Source organism: Acromyrmex echinatior, chromosome 6, assembly GCF_024713525.1.
Source record: "Acromyrmex echinatior isolate Ae372 chromosome 6, ASM2471352v2, whole genome shotgun sequence".
Lineage (NCBI taxonomy): Eukaryota > Metazoa > Arthropoda > Insecta > Hymenoptera > Formicidae > Acromyrmex > Acromyrmex echinatior.
In genome coordinates this window covers 5,268,623-5,295,380 of record NC_141857.1, presented here as the reverse complement: position 1 = coordinate 5,295,380, position 26,758 = coordinate 5,268,623, and the positions used below count along the sequence as shown (strand labels likewise).

Sequence of the window (26,758 nt, the reverse complement as noted above, 5' to 3'; positions counted from 1 at the left end):
AGATTTGTTAATTTCAACATCAGAGAATCATTGCTTTGTTCTATATGTTCAAAGGTTTCAATTATCCCATTTTTCATTTTGAAAAAGAATTCATTGTTCCAATGCAATCTGCTGACGTGGTTATATTCATAGGAAATCGAGTAAAATTGGAAAGAGTATTGAAAGTAGGTGACGATAGATGAGATCTTACAGTAGAATTGCTCGGAGATGCAAAGTATTTGTGCCGTTCCTATTCACAAATCCTACTCGACAAATAAAACATATTAATAATATTAGTGAGTTTTTAATTGTGTTTAATAAATATATCTTTCACAATCGAATAAAAGAATTGCTGAAGCAAGCTAGACGAAAGATGAGCAGCTTGGAATTTTGTATTTTGCAGATTAAAAATGCTCCATTGAAGTAGGTATTGCCTTCGCAATGGCGAAATTAATTTTGTCGCATGTAATATGGGCGCACGCAATTTCTCGTTGAACGTGCTTTTTTGGAAGCTTTGGGAACTAAATTAAACATTATGCATGTAGCACATTCAAACCATATTTCCATAATATATGCTTCATTTTATTATACATTTTTTCTTTTTTATTTATAATCACGATCGGACGGCACATTTTCTACCGTTAAAAATATTATTTTTCAAAGACACGCGTACAGATTCGATAAAGTTTTATTCATTATATGCTTTCATTAAATTCGAACCATCAACATAATTTGCCATTAGTTTTCATCATATTGCATTTATATACATAATCAATCACGCCACGGTCTGCTTTAATTAACACTATACAGATTTACAATCGATTCTCATTCCCGCCGTTTACGCCTGCATTTTGTTATAACATTCCACATGTTAAACGAAAGAAACATCGGTGAAGTGAACGTTTTTCTCTAAAATCTCGGACTTGGCTTTGACAATCGGAGAAAGGGAAATTAATTACGTCGACAACAACGCGTGACGCAAGCGACTCGTCTCTCCTCGGCATTTTTCCTCGTTTGGATTTAGAAAAAGTCAAACTCGACGAAAAAGTCAAAGATATGAAGAGACAATAATTTCACCCTTTCGAAACATGAAAATAAGTATGAATAAGAATTTCTAGACGAAGGGAAGGGGAGGGAGAATCCGAGGAGTTTTCAAAGCGGAACAAATACAGCGACGTCGACGCGAGAGACTTAAGAACATCCGTTTGTTTTTGTATTATCAACGTGGCTAATTAAAATAACAATATAAAACAATCATGTCTACAGCTAGCGCGAACGCGTATGCAATCATATATTCGCGATTTCTTCAGACTTCATTATTAGTATTGTAAAATGATGTCTAGAAATGTTTCAAATATTCTAACCAGGCATATTTGTCTTACTTTACAGATTGGTATCAATCCCGGACTGTTCGCAGCTTATAAGGGACATCACTATGCTGGACCTGGAAATCACTTCTGTGAGTGATTCTATCGTACATTTTTATCGTATATTTTAATCAAAAAAAATAACTAATTTTATTATGATAAATTAATCTAATTTACTTCGCATCTTAAACGAAAACGTTCGAGTAATGCGATCATAACTACAAAAATAATAATAAAAGATGTTTCGTCACGAGAGCTTGTTAGCTTAAGCTGTAAAGTCATAATAATAACAAATGGAAAGCGCGAGCAAAGGAAGAGTCTTGTAGCCACTGGCAGGTACTTCTACCAGGACATGAATTCGCAATTCGAATTCCGAACATCCGTATAAACGAGCGCCAATGTGTCCGACAATCGTGGCGCTAACGAACCCACACCATTACCATAGTCTTGCAAGCGAGCCTCGCCTTTGCGTCTCTCGAAGTTTCCGCATAAAATTGCATAATGTTATACCCGCCCTCGGGAAAATCGAGTGCGCTTTGCGCGCGCCTCATCTTAGACGCGCTTCGAGGAGAGTAATTATCAAGTCAACGAGAAAATCAGAGTCGGCGAGAAAAATGGGAGACAGAAGGTGAATGCCGGGAGCGATTATCGTTCAGGGCCATCATTCTGAAAAAAAAAGAAAAAAAAAGAAAAACAAAATCGAACGGTTCGTCCGCGTAAAGGGAGTAAAAACGCGAAACATAAACGTTAAGTTAATAATAGAGCTAACTTTTTTGCGTTGATTAATGCGTAATCAGGATTTTGCGATAAATGTATAAACCGGGATTCGTAAATGAACTGAAACAAACATTACGAATGGTAAAATTTGCGGATCCGGGAAAAGCTCGTGGAGAGCCTAGCGGCGACCCATGACCCGAGCCCTCATCTCGCGCTTTTTTCTGCACCGGAGAATCCGGGATCTGAAATCGCGAAGCCTGCATCGATGAGCACACAACGAGAGAGCCGTTGCAACGCGCATAAATCACCCACAGCGCGGATGTAAAACCTACAGTTTTAATACGGCACATACCCCATGTACATACGGTACGTGTTTATTTTTGCCTTGCTCGCAACGTCGATTAATACATTTTAATATGATTTATATGCGGCACAACGCGGACATAAAAATCTTCATCAATTTCGTACAAAAAAAAAACTCACTCCCGGGAGAAGGTATGCCGAAATAATTGGGTCCTTTGTATCGCGTGATCCCCGCGTGACGTGCCAATTTTTCTATTATATTAAAAGCAAAAGAGTACTAATCGGCCAAAGAAACATATTTACAGAATGTTCGGAAAGTTCAAAAGAGATATTTATATCGATGAGAAAAGCTACCTAATACCTGCACACGTTAGAATCCAACGGGTAAGACTCTACACTGTTAAATATCGTAACTGTCAAATTCTACCCAATTTGAGTTAATTTTGATCATTTCTATAGATCGACGCTACTCAATGTGTCGTTAATTTAACTAAAACAATGGAGTTAAACAATTAAACTGAAGAAAATGTATTAAATTTGACTTAAATCTAATTTATCAAGTGCATACGTTAATAGTGACGTTGTTTACCTTGAAAGTAATTGTAGAGAAGAAATTATTTACATTTTGAAAGTTAAAAGTAACCAAAATGTTATTTAACTCGAGGGATTTGGTTATCATTACTCTGATATCCGACAGGGTAGTAATAATTTTGATTCGTTGGTCAAAGTACCCTATAATGTGGTGCCTGATCGAAAATACAGATGAATTCCCTGCTTTTCTTGGATTCGCGCGCAGTTTGATCACCGAGAACGAACAGCCCCGGCTATCTTGGATGCAACTGCCAAAGCGCACGCACGGCAAGCACGTGCGTATTAATGCGCCCCCATGCACGACGTATCGCTGGCGGGGCCCCCGCGATTTACGTGAACCTGCACGAGTCCGCGCGCTTATCAGCGGTGGGCGCGTTGTACGCATACAACATGCTTAATGTAATGTAGTGTAATATATAATATAAACGCACGGCTACCTGCAGGTTTACGCGCCCGATTATTACACTGCCATAATAGCTGGAGGCGTTTGCTTTCGTCCGAGTGTATCGCGATCAAATATTTGCCCGTACCAACGTAATGACAATATAAGATATATCGGGAAACGCGTACATAAGTAAACGCAGGTGCGGTACTATTAACGCACATTGTTAATCACGAGCATAGTACCTGGGATCGTTGTTACTTTATTTGTGCGAATCAATCGGAAAAAAAGACACCGTCCGAGAAAGTATTACGTTAGGCGATAGTTGACACATATTGTAGTTGGAACTGTAATCTTTATAATCCGAATGATCAGAGAGAACTGAACTCTTCCGAACATACGCATTAACTTCATTATCCTTTCACGTTAATAACAGAACAATACTTGTTTAAACTGTAATTAGATATCGTCTGTCGATTCTTTTCTCATCTTCATCCGTAGCGAGCCATGTAGCGAGAAATTCTACAAATTACCCGCGATTTTCTTCATCTTTCCCTGTATATATATTTTCTCCATTGTTTCGAGTTTCTTGCAAATTTTCTCGATTTCCTTCTCTTTCGAGAAGATTTCGAGAGATTTCGATAATACCGGGAATGAATCGGACGCACGGTGCGTTCGGTGCATTCACGTGCGTTCACGTTCACCGTTCTTACATATGCAATTTCCAATGCGTGCACGCGCGGCGCACGCGCGACCATCCCCGTGCGCGCGTGCATCCGCTCGGGCTTTAAATAAACAATTTTCGCGCTAACGGCCTGGCCGATGCCCATTACGTACGCATGCCTCCCGCGGCGCCTGTATACGCGCTCGTACGCAACAACGCCTATGGGGTGTTCCAAAAATCGTTTCTTTTATCTAAAAACCCTGCTATCAAGTCGGAATGGACTGTTATGGACTGTTTCCCCTCAAACGTTTGAAAAGGTATTACTTTTCTTCGAGTTCCGCATGTCCTACTTTACAGGATACAAAATTTCTCCTCACGTATAATTAATTAGATTTCCTTAATTTTAATTGAAAAGAAAAAATGCAGATGGTGGTATTATTTATGTATTTTTATATTTGTAGAAAACAAAAAGCTCTCCCCTCCATTAGGAATAATTGATAAATGCTTTGAGGAAAGAAAGCGATCATGATTTCGGGACACCCGGTAGCTACACGCAACCTCTGCTTGCGTGTGTCACCGGTACACGCACGTGCAGCATATATGCATGCATACATACATACACACATACATATACGCCACGGTGAAGTTAGGTGCACGCCGCTGGATTTTCCAGGGTTTTCCCAGGGTTGCGGTAGAGCGTTGAACCGGGTGGAGGGTGGGCGACGGTGTAAGGGTGGAAGGGAGAGCAGCAGCGAGCGAGTGGATGGTGGTGGCTGAGGCGGGTGAGGAGGAAGAGGAGGAGGAGAAGGATGAAGAGGTGGTGGCCGCATGGAGAAGAGGGGTAAAGAGGGATAGATGGATGAAGGGGGTGGGAGTGAGCGCGGTGAGGGAGGGAGAAACTATAATGAGTGGTGCGCGCAAGGGAGAGCGGGATAAAAAGGGGGATAGGGGGTGGTAGCGTAGGCAAGGAGGGCGGCTGGGCGGAACGGGGGAAAAAGCAGGGTTGGTACAGGGGTAAAAAGGTTGGAAGCTGTGGCAACTGCCGTGGCGGCGGCGGCGGCGGCGGCGGCGGCGGTGGCGGCGGCGGCGGCGGTGGCGACGGCGGCGGCGGCGGCGGCGGTGGTGGCGGTGGTGGCAGAGGGTGGAAGGGGGGAACTCTGCTCGCTGCGGATGGCGGAAGAGGGATAGAAGGGGGATGGATCGAGCACGACGGGTCAATTTGAGTATCCGGGGGTGTATGGGGATGAGAGGGGTTGGTGGAAGGCGGGAGGGCGTGCGGACGCATGGTCCAGGGGCCTAAAGGCAGTAAACGTCGAAAAATCCGACCGCGTTCGGGCCGTTCGATGGCTCGGAAGAGGGTCGAAGCCGCGATCGACCATTACAACGCGCGAGTCGAGTATCGCGCGTCGTGCACCGGTGGTGCGCGCGGTGTAACGTCGAGAGACCGCACTGGGGATAGGGGTGAAACACACACGCGTATTGAGAGAGATAGAAAGAGAGAAAGAGCGAGAGAGAGAGAGAGAGAGAGAGAGAGAGAGAGAGAGAGAGAGAGAAAGCGCGAGCGAGAGGGCGAGGGAAAAAGAGAGAGACGCGGGGCTCTTTTCCGTAATTTCGGGGTGAGCCGGCAGGGTCGATTAACGGGGCCGTGATTCACCCGTTAGATCGGTAAGGAGGAAGTTCGCTCGTTCGCACGCGCGTCCGAGATCTCGCGATACTTCGATCTGTTTTCTTAATCCTCGCGACTGCAGTGGAGTACATGAGATAAGTGTTTCACTTTGTTGATCTTCGTGGTGATTTCTCATCGCAAGCTGGAAATTCCTTCTCCATAGTGAAAACTTTACGACGATTTCATTCATTTTTGTGAAACTGCCCGACACACTTTTGTACACACTCAACCGAATTCATAATGCAAGGACTCGCTAAGGATGTATAATGCTTGCAAGATTCTTGGTGGAGTTGTAATCATGTGAGAAAAGTACATTTATATATTTATTATTTATGTGTGCAAGTACCTTAAAAATTTATATGACGCATGCTCATTTAACAACATAGGAATCGAGTTCCGTATTTGAACTTTGAACTGGTTAAACTGGCTTCTTAGTTAAATGAGATATAATTAGAACATGAGGTTTGGCAAAGTTAAGCGGATACGTAATTGTGAATTGCTCATTAATTCATAAATCTTCGACGCGATTTCATTCATATTTCCATTCTCGCGCTTTCCACCTTTTTTGCGAGTTTTATCACTTCGTGTTCTTAGTATCGCTGTGATACGTTAAGCGTGAACTAGTTCCGTGGTATTCAAATTCAAATGCACTCAGCTTCATACAGGCGGATCTGTTACACGCATTTGTCCGGTTCAACACCAACGTGCTGTATTTTACAATGTGTTATAATCATGTTACCGCAATGTTACTGCAGATAACGTACGCATCGTGAAACGCCCCTATCCGTGGATATATATATAATATTATCTATTTGTAATATGCAGGATGTCTCAGAACCATCATATTTTCTCTCGTTAATTATAGCTGTTACGAACACAGAATGTTTTTTTGGATGGTGAAAATGTGAGAAGCTCGTTGCTGTATTAAATATGTTGTTAATTAACTTTGACGAATTTAATTTAAAATTCGCTTAAAGCTAAGTAAAAAAAAATAAGATTTCGTTACCGTCATTGAAAGTAAACACTTCCTCCTTTGCAATGTAAAATAACTTCCTTACTTAGATCAACTTCGAAAGACAATTTGCCTCTAATTCTAAACTGCACAAACTGCGGCTAAAAACAGAGACATTTCGTGGGTACCTCTATACGCAAACAAAGTACACAACAAGTAGTCAAGACTCTATGCATATACTTGAAACTTCCTTTTCGACGATTTAAAACGTCTTCATTCACCTAGGAATTGCAAAGTGAATTATAGAGATGCTGACGTAACCGCCTCGCGGGCATATAAATTTAAAGGATTCCGATTAAGATTTTGTCCTCGCACCCGGAATCGTACATATTTGATTGAATGTAACCCGCGAAAGACGTCCCGACAAAGTTTCGAACTTCCCTCCCGCGAACTCGGAGAACATCTGAAAACGGGTTAAGGGTCGGAAGTTTCGCGCCGCCGCTTGCCGCGCGCGCAGTTTATATCCCCCGGAATGTTGAGGGAAAAAGTTTCTCCCGGCAAGGACGCAACTGGTTCGAAGATTTCCCCGCCGGCGATGACTCGATTCCACGAAATTGCCAAACGCATCGCGACGCCGACGCCTCGCCTGATTATCATTCCGGAGAGCTTACTTCGTTGATTGCGGCATCGTAATTTAGGGTCTTGCCTAAACTGTTCAAACTGTAACGTTGAATTGAACGAATTAGAAAATATGTCGTCACACACGCACGATTTTCTCATGGTCACGAAAGAAAGCAGATAAACAATTTGCCGAAATTGTTTTAGCGGAAATGAACAAAAGTTAATTCTATTTATAATAAAAAAAAAAAAAGACAATGAATAAGAAATTTTAAAATTATTATTGATGAATAAATAATATTATTAAATATTGATATTATATATAAGTTATACGATATATATAGAATAATAAATATAATAAATAAAAGTGTAAGAAACAGAGATGATTTAATCTGTCTCTCTCAGAAATCTGCTCGGCAGCTGTATATTATGCGCATAATTTTGACCGTAATATCAAAATATTGTACAAGCATATTTTAAAGTACCTACATTTTCTAGACGTTGTTTCTCGTTCAGTCTGCAATGCTGAATCATGACACTTGCGAGGTCGTATCCAAGATTGCGCCCGAAGGCGCGTTGGCGGGACGAGGAGAGACTTTTCCCTCTCGCAATCGATTGTACGACCCAATCTACGCGGTGATTTTTTCGCACGATACAAAATATGCGCAACGAGCGTAGTTTTGTGGATATCTCATCTTTGCAAATATTTCCGATGTATTGGTGATTTTTCCACGCGAGCCCATGTTCGTTTATCTCTGTACGATTTACGGAAAAAAGAAAGGGGAAAAAAAAACCTCGATGGAAAACCGAACGAGACGCGTTCCGGAAGATTTCGCTTTTATCGCGCGCAAATATTTCTTCGCCAGTGACGGACGTCGAACGCACACGCGACGTGCAGTGTATTCGGTCGATGACCCACTTCGCGCGCGAAGTTACTCGGACGGTACCAAAATTGGACTTGATTGATCGACTTTATTATTTAGCCCTGTCAACCGCATTCTGTAGCTGGAATTTAAATCACGCTAAAATCAGAGGCGGCGCTCCGTCATCCGTCCGTTATTATATAACTATCTTAATTTACAGTGGATAAAGGAAGCTCGAGTAAATTTAAGAAAATCAATTACTCGGAACTCGTTTGTTCACCACGAGCTATTAACTTAAAAATAATATATTAAAAAATTTCAAAAATAATTCAGCACATAAATAGATTTTAATATTGACACTATATTACAAACGTCAGTTACAGTTACATCAATTTGATAAAGCAGAATATAAAACGACGTACTTCTAGAAAAATAATGATATATAAATAATGTATTATATTTATAGAAAGTAATCATTTTTCCTCTCAAAATTTTTAATTTCTCTAAAAATTATTTGTCGACACATATGTCGTATTATTTAAAATATCGCACTTTTATCTGTTTAACACCTCATGAAAGCGACACTATCGTCTGTTATTATAAAACATGTCCCTATAAAACTTTTATCTGATAATTGTCGGTAGTTTAGCGAGTTCTTATCGTATCTTTAAACTTTTCGACAAGCCGCTGCCGAACAGGTTCAAAGAGGAAAGGTGCAATACGAGCGGTTTCGCAACGAAGTCGCGGTTCAATTTCGCCGTTCGTCGTCTCTCGAAAGTCCGTGGATAGGAGGGAAAACTTTTTCTCGGCCAAAGGCGCCCGTTGTCGATCGGGAGAGACGGCGATGGGGGCTGCTCGCGACACGGCACAGCACTCGGGGGCACTCGGTCGGCGACCCAGTTCGCCGTTGGCGGTGTCGTGAAAGAGGGAATGAGAGAAAGAAAGAGAAAGAGAGAGAGAGAGAGGTTTTTCGAACGGCGCGCGAAAGTTGAACGTGACCGGCGAAACTTTTCGTGGTCGTGCCAAGCCGAGTCTCCGCGACGCCGGGCGACACGACGCGACACGACGCGACGCGACGCGACGCGACGCGACGCGACGCGAGGCGAGGCGAGACGAGGCGACGCAGCGCGGCGTGGCGTGGCGTACACAAGTGCGCACCATCGGTTCCGGACCGACCACCCTCGCCCTCGACGACGACCTCGACCCCCGACAGGTCCAACTTGTTGTAAGAGACCCTCGGAGAATTGGCCGTACGCCGCGTAGTCGCGACCGATCTAACGAGGATAACTAGTCGGTGTTACCGAGAGAAATATCGGTTGTGCGCGAATCATTTGCGAAAGCTGGGCGAAATCGTAGGTACTCTTCGTGGATAAAATGGTCCTTATCTCAAAAATCTGAGATGACGAAATTATTTTGTACTCTTGTTCTATAATTGAACCGACACAGATAATAAAATCTGTAATAAAATTAAAATATACCCTTTTTCACATGAATATGTATGGTACTAATAAATAAATAGATCCGAAAATGTCTCTTTCAAAGGATAATTTTTAAAATATCCTTGTCATAGATTATAATTTGACATGCCACAATATTTTTGAAACGCGGAAATAATGCAAAAGTTTTATATTTTCACAGAAAATACGTCGCGAATGATTGAATCAAATATGTATTTAATAAAGCGTTGAAATGAATGTGATAAATAATGGCTAATTGCAATTTGCAAATTTTAAAATTTATATCAAATCTATAATCTGCAAAGCACGAGCGTAATATATTACGAATACGAATATTATCTCTAGAGACGAATTACTACTTGTGCAACACGCGCACGCGCGTGAACAATAAATCTAAGGAAAATTGTGAGCGTTTAAACGCAAGATACGCAGAGTTATATTCCTCTCGACAACGTTATCGATATTTCACGAGTCGTACGCATCATAGCGTTAGAACAATGCATGCGTGTATATACTCTTTCAAATCATATTTTTATTCCTTTTTCACAAGGACGTTTCCAAATAAAAGTTCCGCGTCGAATTCGCGGCCATATCAATTCGGGAGCGTTTTCACACAAATATAAAACATTTTACTTTTTTATCGCTTTCGACCGATCCCCAGATTGTCGTGTGGTTATTTTATAACCGCCGTGTATATACACGTGCTGCAATCCTTTACTCGCGCGGCCGTCGCGCCGCGCCGCGCCGCGCCGCGTCGCGACGGTTCGATAGTTCACGGCACTCGGTCGAAGTTTTCTATCGGAGAAACTTTTTTCCCAGAGAGAGAAGAGCGTTCTTAAGGGGTCATGACATCGCTCGGAGCTTTCGCACCGAGATTATCCTCCCCGCCGCCTATCGATAATCGATTATGCGAGCCGATGGTCGCACGTGAGAACCTCAAGGCTGATGTTATACGTGAAGTACAACGGGAAACACAAACTGCTTTCGCCCCGTTGTTGTTGTTGTTGTTGTTGTTGTGTGTTGTTGTTGTTGTTGTTTTGGAGTGATGTTAGATAATAACAACCCACATAACTGACGCAACTTTTCTAATATCTTATTTGAGTTTTCTTCTCTCTCCTGAATGATTCTGTTTTATTTCATTATTGGAGAATAGGGAAAGAGAGAGGGAAAGAAAAAAGTTGAGGGGAAAATCGATTGCACAATTATATTTATTCGTGTGTAATGCGACGTAAGACGCAAAAAAAATACTAAGTTCAGAATAGAGAAATTTCTTACTCGCGTATCAATTACATGTTCAATTCAAGATCCATGAATCTTAATATTTCACACATATCTCTTCTCGCGGTTTATCTGCGAGATGTATTATGAGAAAGATTTTAGCACGTTCTGCGAATATCCGCTTCGTATCCTGTCGCAATCGTAATGAAATCTCGCGGATAATCCAATTCCGTATCATACGTTTATGTGGTCGAATCGAATTAAGGCGTAATGTTGGATTTTACAGGAGATAATTATAGCCTACGCGGATCAATTTTTATTAGTTTCGGTGAACGAGTTTAGTGATGAAGCGTTACGTTATTCCGCTCAAGCAAAAACCGTTCGAAAGATCCGCGCTAAGCAAGTTTTTCGTTATTTATTTACGTCCCACGATATGTAATTAACAGATCGTGAGTTAATTAAGAGTATGAAGAGAGTACGAAGTCGAAGGAAAAGAAAGTGCATTCGTTTCGGGACGTTCAATACATCGATAAGAGCCGAAGTTTCTAATCGATAAGTCACGTTCCACTTGCGCGAGCGTATCGAGACGCTTCGGTAATTTCAATTTTCCCAGGCGCGATGATAAATCTCGCCGACGCGTAATTGCCGCGGGCGGCATAAAACGATACGCCGTCGGTAAATTAAATCGTAAGTGGAAAGTAGTTAAGGTCCTCCATTCGTCGCGCGCGGCACAGCCACAGACAGTGGATGAAGTGATTATTGTCGGAATGCGGTCAGGCGAGTACGGAGAATGAGTACTCACGGGTACACTTCGTTTCCCGTGTTTTCTTTCTCTGCGATTCGGGTAATTTATCGTCGTAACTGCAAAGAGAGAAGAGCAAACCGCCGACCGTGCCCGGTGCCCGCGCGCATCAGGTATATACCGTACATAATCCCGCTAAACGAAAGGAAACGTAAGCAAACCGACGTGGAGCGGTCCATTGAGAATTTATAGGTGGATTTATTAGTCATTATCGTGACCACCCAGACCGGTTGGACGCGACTGCATTGCCAGTAGAGTATGCGAGAGATAATAATTAGAAGGTATAACACATTGAAATTAATTGCGACACGCGATAAAGTTTAATATTGATTATAAAATAGTTGATACAATCGTGGCTACTTACCCGTTATCGTATCAATTATTATGTTGTACATACACACTTTAATCTTGATATATACATAGATCTAGGCGCAGGATTGGGAAAGTTACTTTTTAGATTACCTTATATGTCTTTGTTATCAAAATTAGATCAAAATTAATTAATAGAGAAAATAATACAAAATTGGAGCAAATGATAAAATATAATATAAAAAATAAAATAGCCAAACTTATTGTACTCAATTTCTATAATAAAAAGTAACTTATAAGTAACTTGTAAAGTAACTTTCCCAATCTATGCTTTCCGAATCTATGCTATTTAAAACTGTATGCCATTGAGAAATCAATATTCCAAATAGAAACTTGTATATTATCAGTATCAAATACGGAAATAATTTGTTCCTATATTAATATTAATCTCAATATGATTGAAGTAAAATTAAATACTGTAAATTTGCTTTTACTTAGGTGAAAGTGAAGACTTTGATATGAATTCTTTTTGACTCTCTTTACTGTTCTTTCGGTAGTGCAAAATTGGTAACCTTAGTGGCATCATCATATACTTATATATCAACTATATATGAAAATTGACATAATAATCTAAATCTCTAAATGTGAAGAAGGATACAAATAGTAATGACGTTCTACAAAATTACTATGTTTATGTATTTATTTCATCTCACACAGATGAAAGAAATAAATAGTATTAAAAAATAATATTTGAATCAAAGAAATCGCCCTTATATATAAGGACTAGATGCATCAAGGAGTTAATATGATACCCAAAGGACGACGTCGCGATATTCTACTCGGGACACTCGTACTTCGCTCGAGAATTGCGGCTGGTTATTGCTTCGAGGGCCATCACTAGACGCAAGACCGTCCTTTGGCGGTCGGTTGCCGTAGGTGGCAACGAAGGAGGTGGCGAAGAAGGAGGTGGTGTAGATTGAGGCAACACGGTAGTGTAGTGGTAACTATAATGAGTAGTGGTTGTGTGAGTGAGGCGGAGAGAGAGAGAGAGAGAGAGAGAGAGGGAGAGGGTGAGAGAAATGAAGGCAAGGGAGCGCAAGAGTGAGGAGCTGGGTCGAGCAAGGGCGAGATGGGCGAAGGGTGCCACGTTGGATGGTGAAGAGAGAGAAGGGTCGGGGGGAGCGAGAAGGGCGAGTGTGGGAAAACGTGTAGCCTCAGCCTCCACCCTTTTCCACCCACCGACCACCCTGTCGCTGCTGCTCGGTCCAAGAGGGGCAAAAGAGGAGGAGGAGGCGGTAGAGGGCGAACAGGGAGGACAGGGGTTGGTTAGGGGGTGGTGAGCAGGAGGAAAAAGGGAACTCTGGGACTGCCGAGGGGAGCACGACGAAGGGAGAGGGGTTGTCGCACGCCTATCCGCTCGATAGCAGCTTACAGTCCGTACACGTTCACTACTTCCCTAGAATTTAGTGCCCTCTGTCTCTTTTTCCTTACTTCTTTCAAAATTTCGCGAAAAAGACACGTCGGTGACTAGGCGAATGCATATAATGTTGAGATTTCGTCCGGTCGTCGTACGAAATTATTTCTCGGCTTACGGAGTGTCTTTCTCTCGAGTGTGATTGAACACCATCCACTCGAGGGTGTCTGTTAAAAATATGAGACCTATAGGACCTATACCTTTCTTTGTTATCGCTTTCTTTGCTACTTAATTAACTTAATTAACTTAAAATTAACTTTATTTCTCACAATGTTGTTTTGTATCCCACAATATACGTGAATTTAAAAAAGAATGTATTAAGATTGTTTAACATAATGTTTACCAAAATGTAAATCAAAATTACTTAATTTAGTTCCATTTGTCATAATTGTCAAGTTTCAGGATTTAGTTTTCACCAAAATGGAAAAACAAATGGCAATGAAGAAAATATTAGGTGGAACAGTAGGTTAGGGTCGAAGGGTCAGAAGAAGAGAGCGTCGTCTAAAGAGAAAGTACTATGTTGGCTATCGGATGACGATTATACAGGGAACGCCTGTTTCTTACCTTTGGTGCCTTTGTGAAATTGTATCCTGCTGTGTCTCGGATAACAGAGACGTCGGTGGAATTACTGCCGAGAGACGCAGGCAGTAAGGCAGCCCTAGGCGCGAAAGCCTGAAGATCTCCCGCTCGAATCGCCCCGGAAGGACATTTCTCCCTATTATCTCGTTTTAACAGCCGGACGGTGGCGCCGTATCGGATGAGGAAAAAGTCTCGCTTCAAAGTCGCACGCGAGCGACCGAATTCGCTTTAAACGCGCCAACCCCTCGGCGCGTTTTAATTAAAAAAATATCCTCGGCCTTGCGCGAGCACAAAAGCTGAAATTACTCGAGAAACGGGCGACGACACTCGAGTAAGAAAGAGAAAGAAAGAGAAAGAAAGAAAAAGCATCCGACGTCTTGAGACTTTCGCGCGGGGATATCATTAAGCACACCTGGATGTAATACGTGCTCGTTCGCAAATTGTGGCACTGAGATATACCCGCCTCTTCCTCCTTCACGCCCGTTCCCTTTCACACCCCCTCCCCTCCCCCTTTTAACTCCCCCTCATCCCCGACACGCAGGCGACGTGGGAAAAAGAGAGCAACGTCAGAACTTGCTCTCGACCGTTTCCTAGGTCGCCGCCGACGGGTCTTCGTCCTGGAAAACCCTGAAAATTGATTTTCCAGGCGCGGTCTCCCGCGTTACCCACGCACAGGTCTCTCTCGGTTGCATCGATTTTCACCTGGCTTCCCCCTGTCCGCTACCCTCTTCTCTCTCTCTCTCTCTCTCTCTCTCTATCCATCGTATATCCCTTCTCTTTCTGTTCTACTGCTACCTCGTTGCTTGCCATCGCCACCGACTCAAACCAAGCGTTCATTCAGAATCCGAGAGGAAAAAAAGGAGCGAAATCTAGGTCAATGGAGGTTTGAGAAATTTGCGATAGTCGCCACCGCCGTTTCGTTGCGGCTCGCCGTTCGTCCGAGAGACAAGCGAGGAATATCGTCCGTGTCGATTTCACGCTGTTTCAAACGCGAATATACTCGTCGATCGAGAAATTCGCGCATTTGATAAAGCGCGAAACTAACAATGCTCGTTGGAGTTCACCGACGACGATTAAGATGTCCAAAGTGAAATAGATTTATCTCTACAAACGAATCGCTACCGAACCGTTTGCTTATTTACGATATGTAGTGTAAAATATAATAGCTCGACTTCGCAGACGCACTATTTCGAATTATTTCGCGTAATGAACATCTAGCAAAAACCATTACCTTATCTGACAGAGAGACTCGGAAGAAACGATGGAAGGGATGACGGAAGTGTCAAGGGAAAAGTCGCGATAATTTATTTTACCGCTGTTACAAAAATCTTACACGACTACGAGCGATCCGCGCAACGAGTTAACAGCCATTTAGATAATAAACTGTACATTTCGCGCTAAATGATAGCCGAGATCCCCGCGGTTCCCTCGCGCATCGTTACCGTTGTCTGGAAATGAAGGAGGGAAGGTCGAGTCTCCGCGCATTAGAAAAATATCAAGGGCAATATTTCTTCCCCAAGAGTGTTGTTCGTCGCGCCTTTCGTAACCGAGAACGAGACCTCTGGAGAAAGAAGTAGGAAGGGTGAAAAGAAAACTGCGATAAGTAAGATCCTGTTGCGTTTTCTCTCCGATCTCCGGAATTCTATAACGCAAAGTTAAGGAGAACATACTGCGATGGCCTTCAAGTCTGAAAGTTCGGAAAGTTAACACAATTCAGAGGTCCGAAGTTTTGACTGTTTCGTCGCAACATAACGAAACTTGAGAAATCACGCTGAGAAATACTTGTTGCAGACATCTTTAGAAGTCTATTTAGTCTACGACATGACGATTAAACGTCTACTGTTTGGAAGAACTAATTGAAAAACTATAAATTTCTCTTTCTTCTCAAAGACAATTTTCTTCCGGCTGTCGTCATGAAAGATGTATTTCAGATTATATCGTATATGATAAATAGAGATACGCAATTTATAGAGAGCTGAGATTTATGGAGAATTGCAGCTAATATTTCCTATGACTGTCAGCGAATATCAGTAACGTGATTAATTTGTGATACTAAATGAGATCATACTGAAATTAATTATTCGGATATTTTCGGTTTTGTAGATTGGAAATATTATCTTTAGATTTCACATATTGCACATCGATTATGTATCAAGTTGCACGCGGTTCAGAGATATCCATTAATAAAAATATACTACAGTAAAAATATATACGTAAATTATTTGCGGAAACAATGGTTCCATATTACAGAAAAATATTTGCATTGATGTTAATATTTATGACGTATACATTTCGGTATTTTATTTCTACTTTTAACGGCATTATCAGATGTTTTAAAAATTTATATTCTTTACATATTTTTTTCATACTGAAAAAAAAATTAAATCCTTGAAACCAATACCCGGTATTACCAATTCTGATATCACCAGCCGTATTAGCAGATTATATAGTAGTAAAAATTTTCAAAAACAGCAACAGCTTTCGCGATAACGTTTGAATGACGAAAATTATTTCAATTCATAGAGACGTTATTCACAAAGAATGCCCGCGGGAGAAGTTCTTAGCTATTTTTTCTCGCTCGGAGAATCCACGAATTTCTCATAAATTACCATAATTTCCCAACTTAAAAAAAATAAAAGTCTCACGTCTGGATTCGCGTAGAATTCCATCCCGATTACGTCCATATCGGAGACGAGTCATAATTTACGGACGACTCGCGACGCGGGAACGAGTGCATTTGCTTTCCATCGACGTACAGGGAAGGGGGAGGGAGAGGGGAAGGAGGGAGGGGAGAAAACACACTTTTCACACCCTCGCTCGAAATACCATAAAGCGTGGTTAAGCGGGAAGGTCGAGCGAAGTCAAGTTGGGTTAGGTTAGCGTCGTGAATGACGGAGGAGGGTCGCGTTTCGTCCCGATAAAGTTTGTTCGATCGGCCGTTAGTCTCCTTCTTATGGCCCCTTTGCCGTGACAAGCTTTAAACTACGTTCATTCGCTACGAAAGTTCGCGAACGTTCGCCCAATAACCTGAGCTTTAAAAAAAAAACCTTTTGCTTTAAAAAAAAAAAATATGCGCGAATTCTCAAAGAGAAAGAAGAGATGTGTGGATAATAAGACATAAAAACTGATGACAAAAAAACTTTCTTACAAAAATACACCTCCCTCAGAAAAATTAGATTTTACGCGTCCGTTGGCCGTTTAAATTCTTCTTTACCTACATCCAAAATTTATGCTAATTATGCATAAATGTGTTATTCTCAAAAAGACTTCACTCGGGTCACGACTCCACAATGTGGAACCGGCATTACACACACGTGCGGTTCGTGTCTTTTCCCGTGGACTTGGAGGTCGGGCACGTTGTGCCGGAAAGCGTGCAACGGCCGCGGACGAGCGTTTAACTTTGTTCCGAAGTTCTCCAAGGTCGTGCCGGCGCGGCGCGGCGCGGCGCGCCCGTTGTAGGTCGGTGCCACTGGAGTAAAGCAGCGAGAGAGAATTTCCCGAGGCCGCGTCATAAATCTCTATCTACTGCCTGGGGGTAAATGTTCGCGGAATAGACTTTGGCGACGATTGTAATTTCGCGCCACCACCGGGATGTTGTCTCATCCCCACGTGTATGCGAACACGTGTGAGTGTCCGTGTACCTGTACCGCCGAGAGCGCAAAAGATTTATCTGGCCCCACTTTCTTTTTTCTCGCGTGAACGAGGAGGAGCAACGTTTATTGCTTCAGCGGTTATGGCTTTCGGTAAATAAATTTATTACCAATGTGACGTAAATGCGGAAGAATATTTTAATCTAACCTTTTTATTAACTTCTTTTAAACACAGCTACATACAATAACTATGGAAAACTTTATTTTAGACCGCTGTAAAAAAATGAAAATTTCTCTGTGATGATTTTTTAATATCTCATATAGGATCGCCAACCATTACAACGAAATCAACTATTATCGATGGCCAAGGTTCTGTCAACCAGTGCTTTGAACCATCACTGGCTCAAATGACTGGCTAAAATGATTGGGCCAGTATCATTTATCATTACTGGGCTGATTAAAATTCTATACGGGACATTTAATTAATAAAATTTTTAATCGCACATTTTTATTTAGACATTAGTGTAGAAAAAGATATTCATCTATACAAAGCTATTAATCTATTAATCTGCAGGAAATATTCTCTTACATGAATTTTCATCTTTGCATGTATTTTAGTATTACCATAGGATTAAGATATAACCTCGAACTGATTATAATACACGAGCACATTAGCAAGACGGTCACTTCTGCGACAAAGTGTGACACAGAAAGGGATTAACGAAGTGAGACTTCAACGCGTAAATAATTCACTCGCATAGTCGGCAAATCAACCTCCACAAACGACAAGCTATTATTTCTAGTTGCACGTGACACAAGGCGAACTCATAATCCAATTTTATGTGGCAAAGTAGAAAAAATCGATCGCGACCCATGCCTGACCTAAACTCCGCGTTTAATCCTTTTCTATCGGTTCTATAGCTTGATCCGCCGACAAAGTATTATTTGGCCGTTAAATTGTTGCGATAACGCAGTATACAGTTTCACGGAAATGTCAAAAACAAAACTCCCCGGGGGATTACTTGACAACGAGCACTTAGCTGCTCATTCGTACGGCCATAAAAACGATCGTTTGAACTTTCCGCACGCACTGCCGATCTGCATAACCGCGGGAAAACCGGCGCGAATACCTTTTATACGTTACGTTAAGCGCCGTGTTTGCTTTTCGCGATACGAAATAAACGATCGCGTGCGTTTACCAAGCATTCATACGTCAATATTTAGAACGAATTGTCGTTCGTACGATTTACCGCTGTTTGTACGCTATTTATACGCACTATTTATTATTTATACAATGGAAATTTGCGATTCGCGGCGCTAATTGACGCTCGTCGCTGTTGCAACATTCAAGCGGTCAACCGCTAATCGTTTGTACATCTTGCACGAGATTAATTTATAGATCTTCATGAAATAGTTCTCTCTCTCTCTCTCTGTGTGCTTTCCTTTCTCTCTTTTCGCATTTATTCTATATCCGCAATAGATCGAAAATTAAAACAAGTGAAGTAAGAATCTTACAATATCCTAAAATGGAGTCACCCAGTTTTACCGTGTAACAATAGTAAATTAATATTGGAATACCAATAATTTCGTCAATACTTCACAAATGATTAAAACTGCTATCTTGTAGAATTAATTCGATAATTGAATTATTATTGGATTATTTAAGAAAACTGGATGACGAAGAAAATTAAGCTTTTGAATTGTTGCTTCGATTAAAATACTTGGAGTAAGTTGAAATTAAGAAAAAAAAGAAGGTGAATCGGTGAATCGGATTAAAATATGTCTCAAGTGTGTAATAAACTTTAATGATGAAATTCACGATGATGATTTTAGTATAATCCGGGCAAAACGATACCAGCGCGGTACCATCGACAATGGAAACAACAATGGTTGTCATTTCTATTACAATAGACACGCTGCGCGCTTCTGTTCTAACAATTCCATTATCTCCGCGCGAAAGCCTCCGCCAGGGCGAGGCTTTATTATGCCTATCAGAAAATTTAGATCGTTTATTTAATGGGATATAAATAGTCGAGCGCGGCCTATTAACAAAATACGGAGTATTTCGCGCGGAACAATAGCTTTGCGAAGTCATTTGGCCGTTCATGCGACGACTGCAATTATACGTTTCGTTATAATGGCGCCACAAGTAAGCAATTTAATGCTTAACGTTATGCAATTAAAATTAAAAATGGATCACATAATATCACGGACGTCGATTTCATTAAAATTTTTAAAAGCCGCCCATGCGTTTCGGCGATGCGTTCCAACGATGTAACATGCTCCATTGTACACGATAATAATTTCATCTTTTTTTTTTTTTCGTAGCCACAATTACTGCAAGACGTGAAAAATGCAAGGGAAACCATTTTAAATTTAATAATTTATCAAGTATTTAATTTGAAAGTCTAATTTTGCTTGTGAATCTTAAATTAATAGGTCAGGATCAATTCACAAATTAATACTTTACTACACGGAGTAATGAAGTTCATTATGATCGTGAGGACGCCATCATTAAGTTCTTAGTATTAATTTATGCAGATAAGTAATTGTGCCTCTCTTTTCAGGGAAATGCCTACATCTAAGTGGTCTCACGCCCGAACCATTGACTGCGGACGACGATTACAAGCTTTTGCGACTCGGTATTGGCTTTACAAATATGGTAGCACGTGCGACAAAAGGCAGCGCAGATCTTACAAGAAAGGAAATTAAAGAAGGTCAGTATGCCGAACGCTTTTAGTTCGAAACGAGCGATGAGATAATTACGAAATCTCGGTCGAAAATAATTATTGCATAAGCCGATATCGCCCCGACATAATTTACGGGAAAATTAATTTGAACTTTGTATTATATTCACGTGCGTTATACAATATTTTATCATAATATTTATATTTTATTATGTAAAAAAATCGAAAGATAGGATATATGTATCGGTCCGATTAATATTTATGAATTTAAGCTCCACAGTTCCGACATAATAAGCGTTTGAGACATGAAATTAAAACATTCTTAAAATTTATGAAGTTATTTTTGCAATGATTAATTATATACAGAGTTCCTATTGGTTTTTTTTTTTTTTATTAATTCTTTAGTCGTCTCGATTTTCCTTTTAAAATGGTTTATTCAAAATTTGTAATTCAGAACATTGAGCTGACATGCATCGCCGTGCATGCCTATTGCTTTCCTTTTTCTATTTCCTTTTTCTATTTATTAAAGTCGGCTCTAAAACATGGTCAACATGTGCCTTTGAAATCAACATGGATTATCCCTGCTGGACTAATGTTGATGTTCACGCCTATTACTTTTCTTTTTCTATTGAAAAAAAAAAAGGAAGACAAGGGTCATTGACATACGTCAATACAATGTCTACAATTTATGAATCTTAAACAAACAATTATTCGAAAATTCTTTCAAAAATTCTTCTAAAAAATAAGGAGGAAACAATGATTTAATCATTAGAACTGTAATATTTTATGTGTCTATTGAAATAGAAATTTAATAAATTCAAGGACACATGTTTTAAATTTTCGTAACATCAATTAATATCTCACAATGATGAATTGTATCACGATTATCAGGAACCGATTCTCTTTGAAATATATTGTTAAACACAAAGAAAGTTGAAGTTTGGAAAGTTGTTTCGCTTCTTAAATCTGAGACTAAGCTGATATAAAGAAGATACATGTGTCTTAGATGTTGCTGTTTGACAACATATGAGTGAGTGTTCGGAGAAAATATTTTTTAAAAAAACTTTATTTTTAAAAAGTAAATATTATCCAGTGAAAAATGAATCATCGAATTGATGTCGAATCGATATCAATGATTTCAACACCAATTCGATGTCGATTCGACGTTTAATTGACAATCATTTCTTGCTGGTTAATTAACAATTTATTCATAAAGAATAAAATAGACTGTATGTTTCTTAAAATTATATATATATCAAAAAGATGTGTATTAATTATAGAAAATATATCTGAAAAATAAGCAAAAATTAAAAATTTTATTGTTTGATTGCTTAAAATATTCGTACAGTCAGAAATTTAGTTTCTAAAATCAGGAATACATACAGCGAAGCTCGTTCGTTTATGTTAGAACAGAATATATTCATTGTATAAAATGGCTAATTAACGTTTACTTTTTACAAATAAGACTTTTTTTTAGAAAAAATTTCCTTATACGAATTTTTGCTCTCACTGTACTTCGAGAAACTCGGTACCGGACAGTTGTGATGACAGTCCTTTGTTAGTTTATCCAAATATTCCAAAAACAGAAAATAACCGAGAGACGTTTACAAACACATATCCTATAAATTGATAAGCTTTTCGAACGAAATGTGTTGTTGGTTGACCTACAGCAACTGAGAAAACTAATGAAATTCGAGAAAACTTCAACAAACCAATATGGCTTTAACGGTAAGCAAGCTCGATCGCTATTATTTTGCTTGAATGTTCTCAATTGTGATTGGTCGCTTAAGCAGGAAGTTAAATGGTATATTTACCGATATTCGACGTTTCGACTATGGTACTGGTAAACTACAGAACCTACAAATCCTATCGTGACGCAGCGCTTTCTTTGTTGTTTTGCTTAGGTAGTTTTCTTTAGAGTTTAGAGGGGGTCTGTAGTATCTAGCTTCTAGGTAGTAACTTCAGTATACCTCAAACAATTAGTGCGATTTCGATCGTAAGACTGTAAACGTCGGTCCTCTTTCAGAAGACCCGTGCTGAATCTCGAAAGAGATACGCACAATCGCAGCATGGGAAACACGGGTTAAAGAAATAATCGCGAGATAAGTGCGTGAGAGGTACCCAGGGTGAATTATCTAAATCGCTGGAACGTAAGAAGTGTTCTCTTTTTCTTTTAACGGTGCAATGCGTGCTCGCGACGTAAACTTCGGTCTCGCTCAAGTTTATTTATTCGTGCTCTACCCTTCGTTCGAAGTTTCGGGATACACTCTTGCTCCGAATATATCTCAGGAACGTGAAACAGAATCTCATCGAATGCACTGAGTTCTAAATAAATAATCGCGACCCAAGAATTTTCACGTTGCGGAATTTATGCCAAAAAAGACGTTGTTACATGTGTTATACGATCACATGTTTTCCGAGCAGCCATGCGTGTGTGTGTGTGTGTGTATGTGTGTGTGTATGTGTGAGATAAAGGCGAGAATATAGACACAGAGAATAGTTACATAACGCATAGTGCATAAGAAAGTGAATCAATCAAAGCAATTAAGCAGTAAGCGAATCGACATTTCTATGGGCTTTCTATAATAAGCTACAATCTAAGCTTTAAATTTAAATAATAAAGTCGTTAGAAATTGATTAATCACAGTCGAATGTGAGAAGAATAATCGACTATGATTGGTCAATTGTAAAAAGTTCATTGATTCGACGCTGCTTTACGTTATTGCCTTATGTCTCTGCTGTGATTGGCTGATTCGCTTACGCCTTACGTTTTTTTTGTGTGCTGTAGTCTTTGTTCCTCTCGTTCGGAGAAGAAACATCCGTTTCTTACTAACGTCAGGCCGAATTCAATAGATGCGATGCCACGAGTGGGGAAAGTTTCGACATATCGATGCGAGATCGGTTTGACATTCATAAAAACGCCTAATGCTCGTTTCTACCAATCTAGATTAATTTTAACCTCGGTTAAACTTAGGATAATATTCATAATTCATTTTTATTATAAGATCGTCTTAAGCAGCTCTACAATGAGATTTTAAGGCGTAAATCTTAAACTTTAAACCTTAAGCTGTAAGAAATTAATCAATCGAATGTGAGGAAAATAATCGACTATAAATAATATCTTTAGATGCTAAAGTCCTCCGATTGGCTTATGATATTTTAAGGCTTGACTATACGAAGACCGGTCTTATTCTTTGTCTTTTTCTAATCCTTAGAACTAGAAAAACATGAAAAGTTAGTTGAACCATTAAAATTACATTGGTAGAACGGAGCATAAATGGTGGGGTTATCGCGTATACAGGGCGTTTCACACGATACCTTGCGAACCGAACTTTGGAACTTTAAAAAATTGATTTTTTTTTTTTCGACAGAAGGATACATTCAAATTTATTCAATTATTTTAATTCTCTTAAACGATTCGTTAATTGAAGTAACATATTCACTATCTTGAACAAGTCTTCATAATCTGTCTTTAATTCCTTTTTGCCAACGCATATCCGGAGTGAAGTGAACTTATATTCCGCGATATCCATGAAAAAGAAAGGAACAGTACAAAACCGACGTACAAGCAGATAAAAGTAAACATAACAATGCTAATAAGATAAAAGCCGGTTGCATCAACAGGTTAGGGCCGAGCGAACCGTGTGCGCGAATGCCTCCATGTTTCTTTCCAGAATAACAGCTCTAATCGCTTTTCCCACGCGCCGCATGGAAACAAAAATTTTCCAATTTGTCTTCGAAATTCGACGGAGTGGCTCGAATGTTAGCATTCATTCATCGTACACGGCAAGCGTCTTACCGCAATGTATCTCAATCTCGATCGATCTCTTTCGAAGGGACTTGGATACATTTATGTACGACATTCACCGCGATATTATCGCAGCAATGTACCTAGCTGGAAAAAAGACGTACCGGCGCCATTTGTGACAATAGCAAACGGCGCCGTTACACGGCATCGGCGAAAAGGAACACAAGCTCGTGGATCATGATCGAAGGGTGCTCACCGTATCGTCGATCGTTCGTCGCGTGCTCGCGTTGGAGCCGGTCATCCTCCTCGACGGACATCGCGGTCCATCTCATCGTGTCGACGCACTCACGCTCGTACGAAGCGTCGTGTCTCACTTCTTCCATCCCGCAACAGTCCTCGAAACGTTTTTTAACGGACCGATCACTCCGACATAGCGGCCATGCGTGTACGCGACGCGGGAAGCGACAGTACTGCCAACTTTATCGGCCACTCGCTCCGCTCGCTCTTAAAGGCATATCGCAACACGCGTGTCGCGTATCGCCCTGCCGAAAGCGGTGTAGACCCCTCCATCTATTCTCCGAAAATGTCGCCGCCCTACCGACGGACTTTGATTTGCCTATCATTAGAGAGATGCGCGACGTCATTGATTTCAGTTTTAAATTCTAACCACAGGGTTCGGCGAAATACATACGGTATTTTGTATTTGTAAATCTTTTGGAATAAAATCTCACTTCGAAAGACTGAAAATTGAGGCATTCTTTAAAAAAAAAAAGAGCGTCGTATTATTTATTAGGAGCAGGCGAGAGCAGTAATAATTAATAGTTAATAAACTACTTACCGGCGATGTCCTCGTGTTTCAGTAAAATTGCCGTCTTTCCTTTTTCCGCGAGAAGTTGGAGTCATCCAGTGGAGCAGCGAACGTCAAGTCCCGCTAAAATAAAGTAACCGATAAATTAATGACGCCGGAAGTATAAAAGTGGAGTAGAGGTCGAACACTTTTCTCACCGTTTCAAATGAGATTAGTTAATAACGGCTGGTCACCAATTACGCATTTAAATATCACTGACTCGCGTATCCTGTTAACCGATACGTGTATCGATACTTTCAACACTTGGAAAATACGAAAAGGATGCGAGTGGAGATCCTGCACGAGCGTGTTTCAAGAGGCGTCGCTCTCCTCTCCTTCTAAATTCAAGAGAGAAACAATTGAAATATGAAAATCATTTTTACGACAAAAAATTAACTCAAACAACAAAAAATCTAAATCGAGATGTAAGATGTCGAAAAGACATTTTGCGAGAATCTTCTAAAAGAATTCCAAAATTTATTTCTATCAATAGATTAACTTCGATCTCGGGTTTATTTAGTTATTTTTAGTTTATTTATCTTTTCTTAAAATTAGAAGATGATAAAAAATAAGTTAAACCAAGATTAAAGTTAATGTATGTTGATAGAAATGAATGTTTTTCATTTTCTGATGAACTTACGGTTAAACTTAACCAGGTAATGAAAAAATTTTATTTTTCTCGCTACGGTTAATCACAAAAAACTAATGATTTTTTTTTTAAGTTATCACTACAAGACTATCAGTCCATTAATTAACCGTAGCTGGAAATACACTTTTACATTATCATCAAATTAAGTCTAAACTACAAGTTAATCAGATAATAAAAAGCCAGACGTTAAAGACGTCTTATATCCTGATTTTAGATTTTGTGTTGTCTGTGAACACTCATTGACCAACGTCTGGCTTACATTAATATACCTTAACATATCTTTTACGTAAGTAGCTTAATAAATTTTGTATAAATTTATATCTCCCTCTACTAAAATTCTATTTAAAAAAAATTCTATTTACGACATGTCCTGCTACGATCAGTCAAAAATAATGCGAATACAGAAATGAATTAGAATCTTGAGTAACTGCATAATTCCAGAATGACTTAATTCCTGTAATTGAGACAATTACAGCCGCATCTGTACTTACGTCGATTATATCGTGCAAAAATCGTTTCGTTTACTTTACGTTATTCGATTGTTACGTCTTTCGTAATAGAGGATATCTTTAATTATTATTACTAAGTACTCTTTTATTAAATTGCAACGCGATAATTTCTCTCTCGTTTACAAAAATATATAGAATGGATGAATTGCATGATATAAATAGCATTCACGAATGAACGCGAGGATAAAAAGGAGCGATAGGTGTAATCTGTAATCAATGACTTTATGTAATAATGTCTATATTTATAAGTTAGGGTAATTATAGGCAAGCGTAAATGTACTGTCTATGCTATAAAATTTGAATTTAATTGAATTTGCTTCAAAGTTTTTAAAATACATTAGAGGTAAAAGAGAATATTAAAGAGAAAGATATAACAAGTGCTATTTATTTATATTAATCGATTATCACTTTATAATTAATTCCTTTTCATTTGGTTGTTAATTATCAATATCATATATCAAAATTGTAATATATTTACTTATAATTGTATTAATTATATTTATATTAATTATTGTTTTTATTTTGCAGGTAGTCACATTCTGCTCGAGAAATTACGAAAGTATAAGCCAAAAATTGCAGTATTCAACGGCAAACTCATATACGAAGTATTCTCGGGAAAGAAGGAATTTGGGTTTGGCAGACAACCGAACCTCGTCGAGGGTACCAATACGGTAAAATAGCTTACATTTTTCTTCATACTCTCGTACTGAAAAAATATTCTGCGTAACAGAATTCAAAAATATTCCTCGAGGAAAACCAGGAATTCTAAAATATTCGGACGTTTCAC

The 26,758-nt window shown here is 39.8% G+C and overlaps 2 protein-coding genes across 4 annotated transcripts in view; one reads left to right on the top strand and one right to left on the bottom strand.

Moving 5' to 3' along the window:
• Dnmt3 (DNA methyltransferase 3) overlaps positions 1-26,490 on the bottom strand; it is a 134,330-nt gene extending 107,840 nt beyond the window's left edge. For 2 of the 3 annotated variants that reach the window (XM_087407403.1, XM_087407404.1), the window contains exon 1: positions 24,223-26,490. In XM_087407403.1, coding sequence (XP_087263529.1) covers positions 24,223-24,349 — 127 coding nt within the window. In that variant the 5' untranslated portion in view covers positions 24,350-26,490. The remainder of the gene's footprint in view (positions 1-24,222) is intronic. The other variant, XM_011069216.2, reaches the window with a different exon arrangement.
• The window catches only part of Tdg (Thymine DNA glycosylase), a 121,661-nt gene that overhangs the window by 86,848 nt on the left and 8,055 nt on the right, over positions 1-26,758 (top strand). Inside the window, exons 6-8 of the mRNA XM_087407407.1 lie at positions 1,369-1,438; positions 20,099-20,248; positions 26,500-26,642. Coding sequence (XP_087263533.1) covers positions 1,369-1,438; positions 20,099-20,248; positions 26,500-26,642 — 363 coding nt within the window. The remainder of the gene's footprint in view (positions 1-1,368; positions 1,439-20,098; positions 20,249-26,499; positions 26,643-26,758) is intronic.